At 40.4% G+C, this 18,407-nt stretch overlaps 1 protein-coding gene across 1 annotated transcript; it reads right to left on the bottom strand.

The window, feature by feature from the left end:
* Positions 1-1,095: 1,095 nt before the first annotated feature.
* ltl (leucine-rich repeat-containing larval translucida) lies at positions 1,096-12,804 on the bottom strand. The gene is made up of 8 exons (XM_017896986.1): positions 12,404-12,804; positions 8,893-9,061; positions 7,002-7,135; positions 6,293-6,554; positions 5,364-5,642; positions 4,686-4,931; positions 4,189-4,390; positions 1,096-2,409 (listed from the first exon to the last, which is right to left on the bottom strand). Exons 1-8 carry the CDS (start codon positions 12,802-12,804, stop codon positions 2,192-2,194), a joined length of 1,911 nt encoding a protein of 636 aa, XP_017752475.1. The 3' UTR covers positions 1,096-2,191.
* Between the last annotated feature and the right edge of the window lie 5,603 nt (positions 12,805-18,407).

Here is an 18,407-nt window from a genome sequence, read left to right as displayed (position 1 = left end):
GTGGTTAAGTTTGTTTGGATCAATTTTGCTAAATTGTAAATACATATTTATTTATCCATTTGTCAAACAACTGTTATAAATATCGTCTAATACTCAATTGTTCATTTTTTAACTCTCACAGTATGTAAAGTTCACTTATTTAAAAACATTTAATTGATAAATTATTTCGATTTTAAATTCTAGAAATTAAAGCTAGCAGTCGATATTAACAACTGTTTTCTTGTCAATACATTAAAAACTTCGTCTCGTTTTTATACGATAAGAAAGACAAATATTGGTATACAATGATGTTTTTCAAAGAAAAATTTTTAAAAATTTTATAACTTTATCGTATTAGAAAAATTTTAAAAATCTTAACTTTTCGATGATCTTGTTTTTATTTAAAAATACAATTATGTGTCGATTCGTTGAATCACATTAGAATTATTGCGATTGTTTAAATAACATCGTACGATGAAAATTTGTTACTGCAATACAGCTTTTTCATCGTCTTTGCTGAAATTCGAATCTTTCACTGTTTATTGCACTTTACATTAATTTAGATATTGATGTAGTTACGTACGAAATATTTACGTGCCTTACTTATACATGGAAAGGGCCAATTGATTATGTATGCGTAGAAGCACGTTGATAACAATTCATCCCTATTGGCACGAGTTAACGAGAGAGTCAATTGATCGCCCACTGCCAATCAACCCATATCGCGTACACAACGTACGTTAACAGATTTCACTTACACTATTGACCCGCCCGATCGTTCATTTACTCGATCATTCAAGAATTTAATTAAAGATCGAAACATCGACGATGGGAATCGATGCATTACTATGATGTACACTAGTCGTATTCACATTATGTTTGTCGGTTTCGATACGGTTAATACCTAGCGAATCTTTATTATATTTAATTTAAAAGTTCACCTTTTTCCTTAAGAGAAAACGAATGTTTAGATATTATTCTGAATATGTTAACAAAGATTCTATGTTATCTTACATAATGTCATTGTACACTAGATTTTAGTCGTATCGACCGATGTCGTTAATGAATAATCTAAGACACTCGGAACACGAAAAAACATGATACACGATACGTCGCATAAGCGTTACGGATAATACTTTGAAGCATGGATGATTAACGATGATTTCGAGGTCGATTAAAAAACATTTTGTTAATCGATCCCGAAAGCTTCGAGTACACCTACCAAATTTTTATATCATTTCCAATACGCAATTTATACAATTATTTTAAATTGTTAATAAAAGAAGTAGACGGAAACCCTAAATAATAAATGATGCGAATTGAAATTTGTAATGGGATGCGAACTTTACCGTAAACAGGTCGTATAGTGTCCAAAAAGTAACGGAATTAATGACTATTTACAGCGTAATAATGTCACCTATTATAAAGCAGAAACTTTAATAAATTGTTTCTGGACCTCGACTTATACAATGGTGATCCCGTCAATTTTTTCATCTTGTGCTCGTACAAATAATATACTTTTTTCTTTTTGCTTTTTCTTGGACACGGAGATCATTTTCGAGTCCTATCGAACACGTAGAGTTGTATATGTATACGAACACGTTGGAAATTGTTCCGTCGCGATAAAAGGAACATTACTCTCACGATATGTGAACGAAACTCGCTAAAATAAATATATATTTCTCGTTACTTAATAATTACTACAGCAAATGCAGTACACGTCTATCGATTAGAGACCGACGTCTGATCGCGAACGGTTGTCAGCTGTCGAATATGGGATTAGCCGCGCATGAGAAGTTTTGTCAGTGTTCATGACGTTAATGAATGTGTGTGTGTATATATGTATGTGTGTATGTGTTATCCTATTATTATTATACAACGCTCTTTTTTTATTTGGATGCTTCCAAGAAATTCACGCAAGCGGATTAGATTAAACGAACTAAAACGCCCGTGTCGAACTTGAAGCGAGGTTATACCAAGATTCACACTGCCCGTGCCTGCACACTCCTGGTTTATCACAATGGCCAATAAAACGAACTTTTAACATCACCGTTTCTCACGTGTGTCTATCTATATGTATGTATAGCTTCGTGCAAACGGGCGACCACGAGTCGAATAGTTCGTCCTTCCGATCGTTTCTTCATTCTTCGACTCTGTTCAAATTTTCTTGCGCCAATCGATGTTTTACGATTTTTACGTTTGTTTTCATGATTTACTCAAGGGTCGCGGCGAAAGAAACATTTCCTCCTGATGCAGCTGCCGCGGCAGCCAACAATAGAGTCGGTGGTAATGGCGGAAGCGGCGACGTTTGTTCGGTAGGGATCGATGCGGTGGTTGGACAATTATTGGCGACACCATAGACTTTCGCGTGATTGACTTCGAAAGCCACGGTCAGGTCTGCGAGCCCGGGATCGCACAACACCGGATTATCTGTAAGCAAAAAAACATCGGGAGATCGCAAAGGGGAAATTCTTTTTTCCCTTCTATGACGTGTATCGACGGCAGATAAGCAAGAAACTAGATAGAAGTCTGGCACGAGCACGCTTTCGAAGCAGTAAAAGTGTCGTATAATGATGACATCACGATAGTTCTTTAAGATCCACGGAAGAGGTTAGTGCAAACAGACTCGTTGCTATGATACAGAAAATGTTCGTTTGCATTGATAATCGTTCATATTGGTCAGCAAGGACTTTGTAAATATATGGTCGTATGTCACAAATTCGATAACAGTGACAGAGACAACGAAATTGTCACGAATCACTAACTCGCAGCTTTACGTAAAGAAACAGAAGTTGTTCAATGAAACAGTGAACGAGGAACAGAAAAGAGAATCCAAGAAATAACGAAGCTCACTGAGATAATGGGATTGGGCATGATAACGGCACTACGAAAACCCGTATATGTTTAACAATAACAACAGTTAACAATCCGTCTTTGGTATACAATAAATAATACGAGATGGCGCCACGACGGAGGTTATCGCGTGAAATGTAACTTATAACAAAATAATGTACAGCTCGAGAGCCGAACGGAGCCACGTTATTATCAAGCAGTAATTTATTTTCTGTCGCCACCGACCACTCTCATGACCCATTCCCTCTTTCTGTCTCACTTCTTCTTTCATACGCTTGGCCTCGCGACACTTAACGATGTGTTTATTAATTACGCACTGGCGCCCATTCAACGCGTCTGCGTTCCACAAAGACGTTATCCTTTTGCGAGGGTGGAAAGCGAAATCGAATGACCGTTCATATCGTACGATCGAATGACTCGTCGTCGTACGAACCAGACTAGACGATTACGCGTATTTGCGCATAATACATTATTAAAAAGAAATTCTTGTATTATAAACATTCATCATTTTCTTTTTTCTATCATATCACTCTTATGATCATATATTGCTCTGAACTCTGAAGGTCGCAAGTATTGCTTTTGTTGGCTTATTAACAGAATTATTTCGTATCTTCATTTCGAGGATTTTCTTTTACACGATCTGTACTTTACTCGGTATCGATAATTTGCTAGACGATTAAAAATTGTAATTTTGATGTTTCATGAAAAGTCTGAATAAATAGCAAACACTTTTATTTGCCAAAGTGATATCTCTAAACGATGCGTACATAATACACGTATATAAAATCAAACATACCTGTGTTTACCGGTTTCTTTCTTTCTATCGTGCAATCTAAAAGTTTGTTATCTTTTATCTGTGGGTGTTCATGCATCATTAATGTAATGAACCGAGTAAATATTAAGTACAGAAAAAAGTTCATACAGTTTTTGTGCCACAGATAAATTTAAATCGAATTTCTCGTAGCACTTCGTAAAAATAATATGGGAATGGTGATATTACTAGAAGGTTCGCTTAATCGGTGTGCATTATTCGCCAATATAATTCAGATTCAGGATCAGTATTGAAGTCGGATCTTCAATTAAAAACTGTTTTAATAATTGTTTATTCTTTCCTCGTGTTCAAATTATCACTGTAGATATTCACTATAAAGAAATTGACGAAGTTAGTTTTAAAATCGTAAAAATTCGATCTCATTTTATATTGGAAATCTGCGAAAACATTTACCTGCTGGTTGCTAGTTTCTAACAAATGTATCACGAGAACTAGCTTAATGAAATCAAGGCCATGTCAATTTGTTCAAGTTTCATCAATCGCGTAATATTTAATCACGTTGATAACGATTCGTTTAAGCTTACCTTGAAGATATATACGAAGTACATCGGGTACTCCATGGACAGTACAACGTGTATTCGCCACGAGTTCTGGCATTAGGGTTCGTATCCGATTCGCACTCACATCTGCCCAGCAGAGGACGGGAAATCCACGAAAGTCTCGCTCAGACAAGGTTACCAAACGGTTGTGCGATGCATTCAGCTCTTCGAGGGACGGAAGCCACGTCTAAACAGAAATATCATAGTTACGGACAAGTTGGAATACAAAAGGATTCTTCTTAAGATAAATATCGTTATAGTGCAAGATTAATCTATCTAAGTACAGTGAAATATGTAGTAAGAAATTAAGGATACAAATAAATTACTTCTGTAAAGTTTCTTTGGTATAGAAAGAAGGCTTAGATGAAATTTTGACTTCAGAAGAGATTTGGAACTTGTATTTTCATCTGCTTAAGATTTCAATGTATCTGGACGAATCAGACACGTGGGGCATGCTTGAATTAATTTTATGCATATCATACCTCTGATGTATCTTCAAGAGTGGTAAGCTCATTGTGAGAAAGATCGAGAACTTTGAGACCATCGAGACCTCGTAAATCACGCTGTCCAATCGTTGGTCCCAAAGCATTGTGACTAAGATTCAACCTCTGTAATTTTTTCATTCCAAGAAACAATGAACCGTCCAAGCTTCGTAGCTCATTGTGCTGAAGCCGCATATCACGAATGTTTCCGCCTGCCGTTTCTTCTCCTTCTTCTTCCACTAAATTCTGCAACAGTAACAAAAACGAACAAGGGTTTTGAGTTACTTCATCTTTACATAGAAATGAATTTAGAATAGAATGTTTTAGAGTTTGATTGAATTGACTTAAGGCTTTTTGTTTCATCAAAGATGAAGGAATTATATATGTGAAATTAAAATTATATGTAGTCTAGTTTAAATAAAAAAATTAAACAACGATTTAACATAATAGAAAATAATGAGTATCTCGGTAAGCGGAGATTCAATTGCTTCGTATCAACATTGGGTATGAATAAGGAGTGCCAATTCCCTGAAGTATTTCAACTGTATTCTCCATTCCAACTAATAGTTGCAGAATATCATAAATGGAAATCGTCATATGTCTCTCTATATAAAAATATATGGTCTTTTAGTCTTGACATAAGTACTTCATGTGTATAAGAATGAAGTAAACGGGTACCTCTGAAGGTGTTCTTCCTCTATGAAGCCGCGTGATTCTGTTGTCCGAGAGATCAAGTATTCCTAATTCGCGCAGACCACGAAGTGACGCGAATGAGAACTCGCGAAGCTCGTTGTGCGTCAAGTTTAAACACTTGAGAGACCTGAGAGGGTAAAGGGCACTGTTGCCCCCGTTTCCATCGCCATTTCCACTACCCGCACCGCCCAAAGATTTTAGGGAATTGTGTCCAAGCTCTAAATCTTCTAGCATTTCTGCCTCTATGAAATCCTCTTCCGTCAACTGAGGAGAAAATATTTTGTTTGCAATATTATCAGTGACTAATAATTTTTATTTACTTTTATTAATTACCATATCTCTCCTTCTGATATCAATTAATTCATTTCAGAAATAAAAATGATTTATTTGTTAGAAAATGCCTGTTGATATTTCTATTATTAGGAATCGATCGTGTCGTTCGTTAAAAGCGAAACTATTATAGTTTATAGAAAAAGCCGATCAAATGTCGAATTACGATGAAGACCATCGAATGCCAGCCGTCCATTGTAATAAAAATTTAATCCGTGAAACGGAAGCGCACGACATAATAATTACATTAGGATGTAGTAATTGACTTAATGCACGGAACATTGAACGAACGCCTCCACGCGTTATCATACATCGTGATCGTGCACTTGCACTTCATAACGTGTATCTGCATGTTTTACTGGCCACCATTGCATCGATATCAACATCATATTTGCGAATGATATTTAATAAATTAATTGATAAACTAACTTTAACTGTTACAGGATGTTTGCGAACAATATCTCCGATCGGATCAAGCACGTATGTTCCTTGTGTTTTCAAAGAAGGAGAAGATAAAGGTAATCCTTTATGCCTGAAAAGATTGACAGAACGTTTTATTATCGATATAATCGGTCGTTGTTTACCTCTTGCAGGTCGTTGTACGAAAGTTTGAGAAATTTCAATCGACGTGCTTTCTGCAGCGTACCATCGAGACTGCGAATCTTATTGTGTTGAAGAAACAAACTTTCCAAACGATGAAGATAACGAAATTCCACAGGCAAATGAGTAAGCTTATTGTCCGCGGCGTAGAGTATCTTCAGGTTGTGACCAGAGGACGGTAGTTCCCCGTCCAGAGACGAGAGCTCGTTGGCGTTAATTAACAGCCACTCCAACTGATTCAAATCTCTGAAACAAGATTAAGCCACGTGGATGGCGAACCTCTCCGTTTCGATGAAACCCAAGATCTTGCTCCATCGAACGAATCGAATTGAAACGAAAGTTTCTTTACCTCTTATTCTATCCTTTTTTCCCGTTCTCTTTTTTCATCGATCCAATTTGAAATTACAAAAATTGAGAGATCAGTAAGAAGATAAGAAAACAAAACGGTTCTTCGAAACATATAATCTCGATTATGTGACTAGATCGCAAGCTTAATTGTTCTCTCCTTTGCATATAATCTGCGTGCACGTTTGCTTAATCATTCGGCCGTGCCCGAAGAGCTGCTCGTTGCATCAACGATGAATAGAGCCAATTAAGTAAGAGCCACTGTTGGAATGGTAAACAGGATGTCCGATACGTTCTAGGAGCTTGGTGAATGGACGTAAATTTTCGGTAATCAAGAAAGTGTCGTACCGTAAGGTTCGATTCAGGCTTTCTAAGTTATTGCGGCCGAGGTGTAGGTGCTTCACTAGTGGTGGCAACGAGCCTGGTATCATTTCTGAAATCGCATTTCCGGCCAGTACGAGATGCTGTAGTGTCGGATTGTACTGAAAATCATAGGTAAAAAATGCATCTTGAGAAAACACAATTAAATATCTTATGTATCGTTTGATTTGTGTAAAAAAATTAATAATAATGATCGTAATAATATATAAAAATAAGAATAAAAAAAAAAAAAGATAAAAAAGGAAGGAGAAAAGAGAAATGAAAGAGCGATTTAAAGAGATCATGTTCAGCAGCGTCGACAAACGTGATAGAGTACGAGGACGCGCAACGTTTAATCGAGAGTAACGGCCACGCGATAAGTATTTAACGGATTACCATAGCAACATGGTTACACAGCGTGAATTTTTTGAACCGTGCGTGAAGTCCATGTCCCGGCGAGAGTTCGAAATGTTTGCGGTTCGCGTTTACTAAAACCGATCGATTCGAATCAACAGCTGTTTACAGCTGTCGTGAGATAAGCATTTTTCACTGATAATTCATCACACAGACGGTATTGTTACATCAGACTTATCCGTTTTTCTCTTGTTTACATATGCACAATACAATGCTAAAATATATAATTTACGTTTCAAGCGCGTCTCGTTCACTTCAAGATGGACACTTTGTTTTCCAATCATGTAACCGCCACGATATAAACATTTCTTTATGATACGAAACTCAAACCCTTGCCATTGAAGCGTAAGTAATTCAGTTCCACTAAGTGTCACATCTATGTATACATGAAATTAATGGCGCCCCTTCAAATCGCGATGATCGCGATAGTTTTATTTTGCGAAAATGCAAAATATAATTGGCTTAAAAAAATGCGTGCACAGGGAATTCGTACGTTTCTATTGTTTTTAGCTCACGAAACGTGTGATAAACAGCACGAGGCAGACGTGAAAAAAAAATTCTCATAAGTAGCACGATTCGTCTGGAGAACGGACAATTCCCTGCACGTGGCTGGTCACGTGCGCGACAAGCGCCAGGGACACCCCACCAAGCTCTCTACTAGCTGTCTTCCTCTCTTCGAGATGAATTGTTCGTTCATACGCCGGCTACGAATACATCGAGGAGTCACGCGTAACGTGCAAAACGTGTTTAGAATATATTATCCGTTCATCGTGTTGATTTTATTACAATTAAAGAAAAAAACAGAGAAAAAATGATAGATACGGAAAATAAATAATAAAAAGTGAAAAATCAACGATTGAATGCTCCTCGTATAACGTTTCGTGGGATCACGTTGTAACAGTGATAATATACGCAAAACTTTCTTTGTGTGCTCGTGTTTTGTCGCGATGAAGACGCAGAACGTTCCTTACGCGTAATTCGGTGCAAATGAGATCAGATTTACTCGGTTCGATAAATACATATCTTGACTGAAGTCAGTGTTAAAACGGTCATGAGAGGTTATATCAACTCTCGTAATCGATCGTCGTTAATAGCGCGTTCGTGTTCTTCCTGTTTATAAACCGCTTCACATGTTCGATCAATGTTACCATTGCCGGTTGTTCCGTTTTTCCATTTACTTTTTCCTACGCACACTTTACATAAAACGTTAATAAAAAGAATCGTGGATAATTTAATCGTCGCGTCTGCGCACCACGATCGATACGTCAGAAGATTGCAACACGTGCGCGTGTTCAGATTCGCGTGGGGATCGTTAGATGACACTTTTGAACAAATGATTTTGCGTGCTTGTGCATCACACATGCACATACAGGCTTTGATTCTAGGTTAGCGTCTCGATGTGTTTATTCGCGAGGAAGAAAACTAATAGGTTATGAAACAGATTCTTATGAGTACGCATGCATACCTTAAAGTCATCCGAGTCTATACGGCTTATCCGATTTCTGCTGAGATCTAGGGTCCTCAGCAAAGAGAGATGCGACAGAATATGTCTCGGTATAGACGGTACTTCGTTATCCGCGAGACTAAGATATTGCGTTCTTCCCAACCCCGCGAAAACTTCGCCGTCTACGAACCTACAAAATATGAAGTCGCTTTTAATTCTATTATTCGATCATTGGTCCATTATAATTAAGATTTTGACTATATTTCGAGATCAAATTTCGCGACTAGGAAACGATTTTTCGTGAAACGATGATTCAAAGATTTAGAAAATAAAACGTTACATTGCGATTAAATTGAGTGAAACGTTTCTCGTGATTGAATGAAAACTTGACGAATTTCTTTGCGAGTAATACAATACAGATCTTTTATTCGGAAGATAAGAATTATTTTCTTGCAGTAACACAGCCATTTTTTGAATATGTTTTACCAAAATGCTCGTTGCAAGCGATTTGTATCTTAAAATAATACAGATTGCTCGAGACGATATATAAATAGAAAAAGAAAAAGAAAATATTAAAATCTTTTTGTCCTCGAGAAATTTGGAATGTCATCTGTCGATAATACGTTATCTTCGTACCCAGGCGATCAGAAACCGAGCAACATGTGGCCCTTGTAAACACACGGCTAACAAGCGATACACAATCAATTCTCAATTATCTAGAGTGAAACGAAGTTATCGCTTATTGTCCTAGTCACGGACCAACGAAGCGGGCTTAAATTTTTCCGTGATACTCGGGTTAAGGGCAGAAAGGAGTATGTTACGTTAAACATGTACAAAATATAAAACTTCTTATCCAACGCTCTAATCATTGGTATTTCGACAAATTTTTGTTACCGACGACATACACGTAAAAACCCATCGGGTAAAATAGTTTCTCTTACCACCATAACCTTAAAAAGGTTATGTTTTCTTTACATTCTACGATCTTTGCACAATGCCTCTTTCACGAAACTTCGGAAAAATAAATTCGACTTAATATCACGATGAATCGGATTAAATAATACACGCGAATTTTTCAATATAAATTATTTACCATCATTTATTCCATTTCCATTCTCATTATTTTACAATTAAAAATTAAAAAAAAAAAAGTTAGAAAATAAAACGATTGTAATTAAAATAAAATATATTCATCGTAGATATCGCGCGGGATACAATTTTTTTTCGATGAAGAACAAAATTAAGAACGATCATCTGTCGACATTTTTTTCATTTTTTTGATTGAATTTTTTGTCACTTTTCTGTGATATGCAAATGTCTTTATCGACACGCACAGGTTCGAAGAGAATGGACCAATAGAATGTTTAATTGTAAAACGTAGGTGACACATGGTCATTATCGTTTAATTATTCACATAATGTTGGCTCACAGCGTTTCGTTATTTAATTATTCCGAGACGATAAGGGCTTCTTTTCGATAACTCGTTCGAAGAGGTCAGGCATGATTAAGATTTCATTCTCGCGCCCAGAGCTCTCCGTCCTTTTCTATCATTCGCGGCGAACGACGTCGCATTCACGTTGATTGTTCGTCCGTCAAGGACTTTCGTTTTCTGTCATCTGGCCAAGTATCACGGTATATCAGGATAATCAAGGAAGACCGGTGCTCGTCTTTTTGTCACCACTCGAAGCGATAGGATGATGATATTTATCCAGAAACGAGGAAACTTTCGCGTCTCCCGATATGTTTATCCTTAATCGGTAAATTGGTAATTCAACGATCGGCGAGATTTCATCGACATTATCGATGCGTTACGAACACGCATTACGATCTCGCGTTTTCTTTTCTTTTTTTCCTCATTAAAGCAATCATTTTTTCAAGGATTTTCAACAAAGACTTGACAAGTTACCTTCAACTTTATGATCGTCTTTACATCTTTTTCTTTTATCTTTCTTTCTCTTTCTTTTATTATTCTTTCTTCCTATCGTAATGAGATTCGATGCATTAGCTAGACACAATGTAGCTTGTCACTGCTTCAAAATTTTGCCTCCTCGTTTCGTTATCGTCGTATTATTTAATACCTTATCTGGGCAGCGGTATAAAAAAGTATATAAAAGCAAATAGTATCTTTGGGCGATAAACGAGGACAAAGATTATAGTAATTACTCCAGATACACACGTGCATTAGAATTAACGTATTACCGATCGAAGGACACTAATTGTTACTCGGTACGTGTACCTGGAAACGCATGATATCTCGCAAAACACCTCGCATATTATTCCTCAATCGATCCCGAAAGATTTCTCGCTGCCGAACGTCGTGGATCATAGCTAACAGAATAATCGGTTAACATAATTCTATCGACGAGGATCGCTTCTTTATTACATATAAACATCTCTACCCGATGCTCGCAACAGACGATGACCTTTTGCGAAGATATTCGTATCGACGACGCACACGATGCATTCGCACGTGTGCTTCTTTGCAAATTTCGAATGGCAAGCTTTTGCATACCTGCCGCCAATTTCCTCTCATCCTTGCCGCTTACATGCTCCTTCAATTTCCTCTCTTTCACGGTACCTTTTTATCGTTTAATATTCGCTTATACGTTTACGAAGGTCACGATGACATTTCGTCAGTGATTAAAGCACATTATGGTCAGACGAGCGAAATATGGTCAGACAACGCATTAAACATGGATACGTGAAGTCAACATTGCGATAACGTTTCGAGCCCTTATTAGTTCGTACGTAAAGGATATACGTAATTAATCGTGGAAACCCGTTAATAACGAGATATTTTTCATACACGTAAGCAGGTGGTACGTGAACCGAGATTTTCAACGTTACATTTATGTCGGAAGCTATGTTTCGCGTTGCAGGTGGTTCCTATCGAAGAACAGAGCGCGTGGATAAATTGGAGAGAAATGGTGGTATCGGGAAATAGCTGAGAGCTTCTAGAATCGCGATGGTTGCTCGATCAATGTATACGCGTGGTTAGAGTAAACGTGGCTGATATCACATATCCACGCGTCACTATCGTCGTCACACGATCTTCTTCATCGAACGTCAAAAGAGAGAGAGCTCGAGGAATTTCCACGGTTTTACTTCTTCCACGAAATCGATCGAGGAAGATTCCTTGAAACGCTGAGGTCGATCGTGAGCGAAAGTATTCATTCCACCACATTCATTGAACGCTTTGTTAACAAAAACCGATCGAAACCAAGTCGTGTACGATTCTGAAAGGAAAACGCTTAGATCCCTGGTGGCGAGGTAAAACGAGACAAAACACGCGACCAGGCAACTCTCGTATTGAAACGTATTCCAACGTAACCAATGGACGAACAAGAGAGTAGAGCAAACAGTTACGAGTAATTAGAAAGAACAGGCATTTAACACGCGTACGATAACGATTTCTTGGCAAAGAAAATAAAAAAAACCCAAAAAAGGAGTGGGGGGAAGAAAATGTCGCGCGAATACTTCGTAAAAGAGTTATTTGGTAGTCCCGATTCGATGCATGTAAACTTACACTCACCCTAGCCGATCGTGATTCAGCTCGAGCTTCATGATGGACATCCGTAGCTCTTTAAAATCGTGCCGCGATATATCCCTGAGATTCGAATGACAGACACGTAAGGTGATCTGTTGTTCCGCGGTGAATTTGCCCCTTAACGCCCCTGCCAGTTGTTCGAAAGAATCCATCCGCTCGCACACGACTTCGATCCGTTCCCCGTGTCCATGGTGGCCGGTGTTGGTACCGGTGTTGATACCAGTGTTAGCGGCAGCCGCTGCGGCGGCCGCAGCCTGAGCCGGGTTGATAACGGAACTGGAGAACTCCTCCTGCCGGCAGGTGCACGGGCTTATCTCGCGGCGAACAGCACAGTGGAGACTCGTGCTAGCCGCCAACCCTAGAAGCGTGTAAAGCAGCCCCGACATGGTGGTTCGAACGTTAAAACGTGGCTGTGCTGATCACCATCCAAACGGGCCAGTAGAAAGGTCCGCGCTCGTCGACAGAGGTGATCTTCCCCTGGGCCGCACGGACCATGCGCACACCCTCGATACCGACCACCCTTCACTGCTATGTTCTCGCCCACCTATTCTCAGTGCTTGTCTCTGTCACTATATCCCTAAAATCTGGCACTCGCACCGATTCTTAACGCTATCGGATATCGCCAGGTCACAGAACACAGTAGTGGGCAATTTAATAATCACTAGGTGATCGACGGTTGTTTTTGTCACTTAAGATACGAATGGTGGATAAGTTCGAGGGAGAATGAGACGGTTTCATTCGCAAGGCCTAACGCTGATTCAAATTTCGATGCAATTCGAAAGAGACCATGGGTGACTAGAACGGTGAGAGTGGAAAAGAAGAGTGAGCGGAGTGATAGCGTTGAGCTCGAAGAGATAACAGATAGGGGTTGAAAGTTTATCTTGCTAGTAGGTGTTATTAAGTGGCTCACGAACGACACTCGGTCACTCTGTTCACCGACACTAACTCTAGACTGACACTGGTCGGATACGACTGACAGCTACGTATTATCTACACTGTCGCGATCCACACCCCGACGGGGTATATATATTCACTGCTGAAACGCGGGTGAAAGCTGGCTGCTGTGTATCTATCTCCGTTTTTCTTTCTTTCTTTTTCTCGTTCGTGCCGGACACGAAGGAGGCTTATCGTCGCCAATGGGCCCTCCTCTTGGCGCCACGAACGCGGCAACGGCATTAAGCCGCGGCGCGCCGCGCGAGACTTACTTATAGTCGCAACGTCGTGCCGTGGCGCGGCGCGGCGCCGCGCCTCCGGGAGGGACTCCAACTCCTCTCAGGACTCGTACATTATGTGTGTACACCGAGTGGAGTCTCTCCTCTTTTGCCTCTTCTCTTGCTTTCCCTCCGTTTCTATATTTTTTACTTGGTGACCGCCGATCTAATTGTCTCTTGTGTTTCGCACGGACCAGCAACCGGAAGTTCCGCACGCGAAACCAACGTACGTACTCCCTTACGTTCGTCGTGCGGCTTCTATCCAGCACGAGTCTTGAGGGTACACGAGATTCTCGTAAGTCTTCTCGATTACGATAAATCTTTAACGATCCTAATAACCAGACGCCTTCTTTGACCCGTTCCATGATTCACGAGTATCGATCTCGTTCTCTTCTCGGACGATCCACTGAAAGTAATTCGCCGGTGTATACCAGTCGGCGCCTCTAGAATGTCACGATAAAGCGGAAGACAGAGAGAAAAATTGATGCGACGCGATCAAGATTTTCCTCGACGATGGCACCGGACGCGACTAGCGTGAACGTTTTCACGCGAGACAGCAAGAAGTCCCGTCAATCTCTCGATGCCGGCGCACTGCATATGCGAAGGCGGTGTTTGCACCGATAAGGAGAGCATTGCTCAACTTTTGACCTTTGCTTAGCCGCTCCGGGGTTCGCAGGCTGAAAGAAAATACCAGATAATTCGCTCATGGATCCCTGTCTTTCTTTTTCGCTTCTTCCCTCTCTCGCTCGCTTCTTGTCTTCTGCTCGTTTATCTCTGTCCTTCTCTTTCCCCCGTTCTCTGTCTTTCTCTGTTGTAATAGCTAGTAGACGACACGTACGACCGACACTCGGACCTCATAAACGACTGATACCTTGAAAGCAAAGATACATCATACTCTATCTCGATGATTATTTAACAATCGAACTATCTGGTACATCTTTAATGATGTACACGCGTTATCGTCACATTATATCATATTCCAACTTTATACTCTCCAGTTCCTTTTTCTCATTCTTTGGTCCACGACCCACCGTTCTCTCAACCATGTAGACGCCCAGACTCATTTTTAATCCCGGCTACTGCCTCGCGCGCGATAACATTAATTCCAGGTGCTTATTACATTCTGTATGCCTATGCAAATTTATACACGCCGTAACGCGTACTTATTAAAATTACATGTGAGCGAGGCGCGTTTAATTACGACGCATTAATGCGATGCGAGAGTTATGCCACTTCTCTGTCATTATCGGACATCTTCATTTCTTGTCCCTTTTTTTCGTTTCACGTATAAGCTTGTCAACACGACGAGATCGGCATCACCCTACCCTTCCTATCGCGCTTTCGAGAGCGTGGCTAAGCGCCATAGGTATCTCTGAAGAGAGGGAGGATGGATTTTAAGGTGGGTGAACTGCCAAGAACGCTCTTGGAATGTTGGTTCGATGAAACTTGTAGATTGTCACCGTTCTTTTTCCTTTCTTCCTTTTTTCCTCTTATTATCATTGTCCTCATAGCTGTGCTGAAATTTGAAATATGAAATTTATCGATCGATATTACTTGCTGCCACCAATTCCTAAACCCTCGTAATCATTTTAGATGTCACGACGAATTTTGTGGTAGATGGACTAATAGGAATGCTCCTGGAACGTTGCCATACGATGAAACATACATTTTTTATCGTCATCTTCCTTTTTGCCTTTTGCCATCGTACAGCGAATTTCCACAAATGACCCATCAGAAATTTATCTAAAATAAAAATTACCAATTTGCGATACCTTTTATCATTTTGTTTGTGGCACGATTAAATCTCGAGGTAATCAAACCGTTAAGTAACACCTCCCTAAAATTCCCTTCGTACATGTTATCGTTCTCGTCGTTACGATGAATTTCGAGGTGGTTAGGAACGCTACTGGAATGTTAATCCGTTGAAGTTTCTGATCCCTTTAGTCGTTTTTCTTCGTCCTCGCCATCGACGTTATCGTTCCTGTTGTCGAGCTACCGATCTCTGTAAGTGATGAAGACACGATCAGGAATTGACACCACTATCGAGTGTGGAGCCAGAGATTTAGGTACGTGTCGAGTTGATACACGCGTCTCGCCTTCTACACGATGTTTAACGCGGCTCACGATCCTGCAACGGTGCAATTATCTCAGGTACAATGGTCCGTTACTAATTCGTGCGATAACGTCTTATCCTCTTGCTATTTCTTCGCTTTCTTATCTTTTATCCTGTTAAATTACACGATGCTTTAATCGCGAGATCAACATAGTAATTTTTATACCGAATTAAGCCAATAACTTACCGGTAAACGATGAGAACTCCTCGCTTTGGGATTCCAGCGGCTCGTTCATCGATTCGTAATGAATATCGATTGCATGTGTTCTTTCCTAAACCGACACAGTTTAATTAGCGACCTCGACGGTCTTCGTGGATGATTAAAACGACAATGAACATCTCACGATTCGCCTGTCTCGCGTTTTCTCTGACCAGTTTCTATGAATTCCATCGATACGATGCATCATCGAGCTTTTTCACAGAGGGAGAAGAAAGGAACCTCTGGGCACATTCTGTGCTACACACGTTATCACGAATGTTCCGGTGAATATCGTGACGGTGTTATGCTCTATCTGCCGAACAGCGTTAAATGGAACTCGCCTTGACCACAAAGATAAATGAGAAAATACTTGGAGGAATTACGCGTAAAATATAATGACCAAGTAGTGAGACAGTTCGCATCTTATTGTTAATATCTCTACCGTAACTGCCTTGAAGCCGATCAACATGCGTCATCGGGCTTCAAGGATGAAACGATATTGCGATTGATAATCGTCGAGACAATAAGTTTCGATAGCTGGACACGGATGTAGTCTCCTCTGGAGAACCACTTTGTTCCGAAACACGATTGGCGGCCGATGTGCACCAGTAGAAACCGGTCATCTTACCACGTACCGGTGGCGTGCAAACGGGACGAGGACAAATCGGTGTCCCGCCTCCCCACGGATGGCAAATTTGGGATCCGTGACCGCTCTTAATATCGCGGGGGGTTGACGGGAGGGAGAGAGGGGGGGAAGGCGAGGGAGAACAAGGCACGAGCTGCGGAGGGACTAACTCGATGTGTTAGTTAACGAATGCGAGAATGCGGCCTGGCGCCAACACATACGTACACATGGTTCGACTTGTCACGCACTGCTCGCTACCGGCCTCGGTATTGGTTTATCTCTCCTACCAGCTTCCCTGGATCTCTCCCTGTTGCATAGCTTCAAGACACGCACGCGAACTCCTCGTTTTCTTGTCGTGAAAGAAGAACGACTGGAAGGAAGAAAGAGGATGAGAAAGGAGGCAGCAGCCAGTAGCAGTTTAGAGGATATAAAAGCATTAAGGTGGCGCGAGATAGTCAAAGCTAAGTTGGCATTTCGAATTCTCCGTAGGATTCGTTTGAAACCCGTATGTGGAGCATGCCAGGTCTGGTTGTACATACACGTACGCGTACGCGCGGCGTACGTGTGTATATATACACGTGTATTCTCGAGTTGACGATCCATGAATCGCTGTAACTATTAATCAAACAGGTACTCCAGTAACCGATGATAACTCCTGTCGAGTGGGCAGCGAAATCGGTATTGAAGAGCAACGACACGATTCAAACGTCGATCTTGGTGCTTGATCCGCTTCAAGTACTATCGAGTAACGAGTAATTTGTTTCATTTTGATTTCGTCTATCTTAAGAATTATTGTTTTCTTAATGATATTTCTCTTTCCTGTTTTCTTCATTCCTTGCGTACATTAGCTCCCGTTCAGTCGGTGTCCCTTTCCGATTCTCCATTGCGTACCATTTCATCCTATCATTATTATTAGCACTAAAGGAAACGAAGCCGAGCTAAGTTATGCCAAGAACGGCAAAGCTCGCATTAGTAAAGTAAGTTAAGCATGTACTAACTGGCAAGACCGGGAGGCATGTTAAATCGAGATAGCTACATCATTACGAAGCTGCAACTTTGGCTGGCGCCTCTCTATTTCTTGTTCCATAGGGCCAAGATGTAAACCTTACTTTTTCTGTCACTGCATTGATACAGCGGTCTTCATTCGTATATTTCGTGTCTTTATCCAAGAAACGCATTGGCATCGATAACAGCGGCATCGTCAACCTTTGATCTTATGCGTACGATGCTATAATTAAATAGGATATGTAGTCAGGTGACATAACCATACATTATTATTAAAAATATTATATTGGTTAATTGTAACCAAATTAGGCAATGACTGTAATGATCGACAATATTTACGATGCCCTAACCTAAATGTCCGGTATAGGCAACGTAAACGTCATAATATCATCGAACTGGAAATATCAAGCTTACCAAACTTCGAGCTGAAAATTACAATAGTTCGCTTAAATTTAACATTTTTGAAGAACGTTGAGAGCCTCTGGCTATGTGTGTTTATGATGGGATTTAAAGGAGCATCTCTCTTTCCTTCCTCCGACACGGCAACGGGTGAATCTCTTGGTTTTTCAGTTCTATCGGTCTTATTGTGCTTTTTTCTGCTTGGACGCTGGGGCGCCGGGACCCGCTACGGTATGAGACGGGACGCGCCGTCACTTCCTGCATACAAAACTGAAGCACCATTAACATTCTTCTGCGGTGCACGATCGGCCGTATTATCTTCTACCGATATAAGTACGTACACGTGCATACGTATACAAAGAAACGCGTGTACTCGCATACTCGCGTGGCTCAGTCGATGCCCTAATCTGAATAATGCGATCGGCCTGCCATGAGTC

This window comes from Eufriesea mexicana, unplaced genomic scaffold (assembly GCF_001483705.2).
Source record: "Eufriesea mexicana isolate 0111107269 unplaced genomic scaffold, ASM148370v2 scaffold437, whole genome shotgun sequence".
Taxonomy (NCBI): Eukaryota; Metazoa; Arthropoda; class Insecta; order Hymenoptera; family Apidae; genus Eufriesea; species Eufriesea mexicana.
This window is presented reverse-complemented; position numbering and strand designations above follow the sequence as displayed.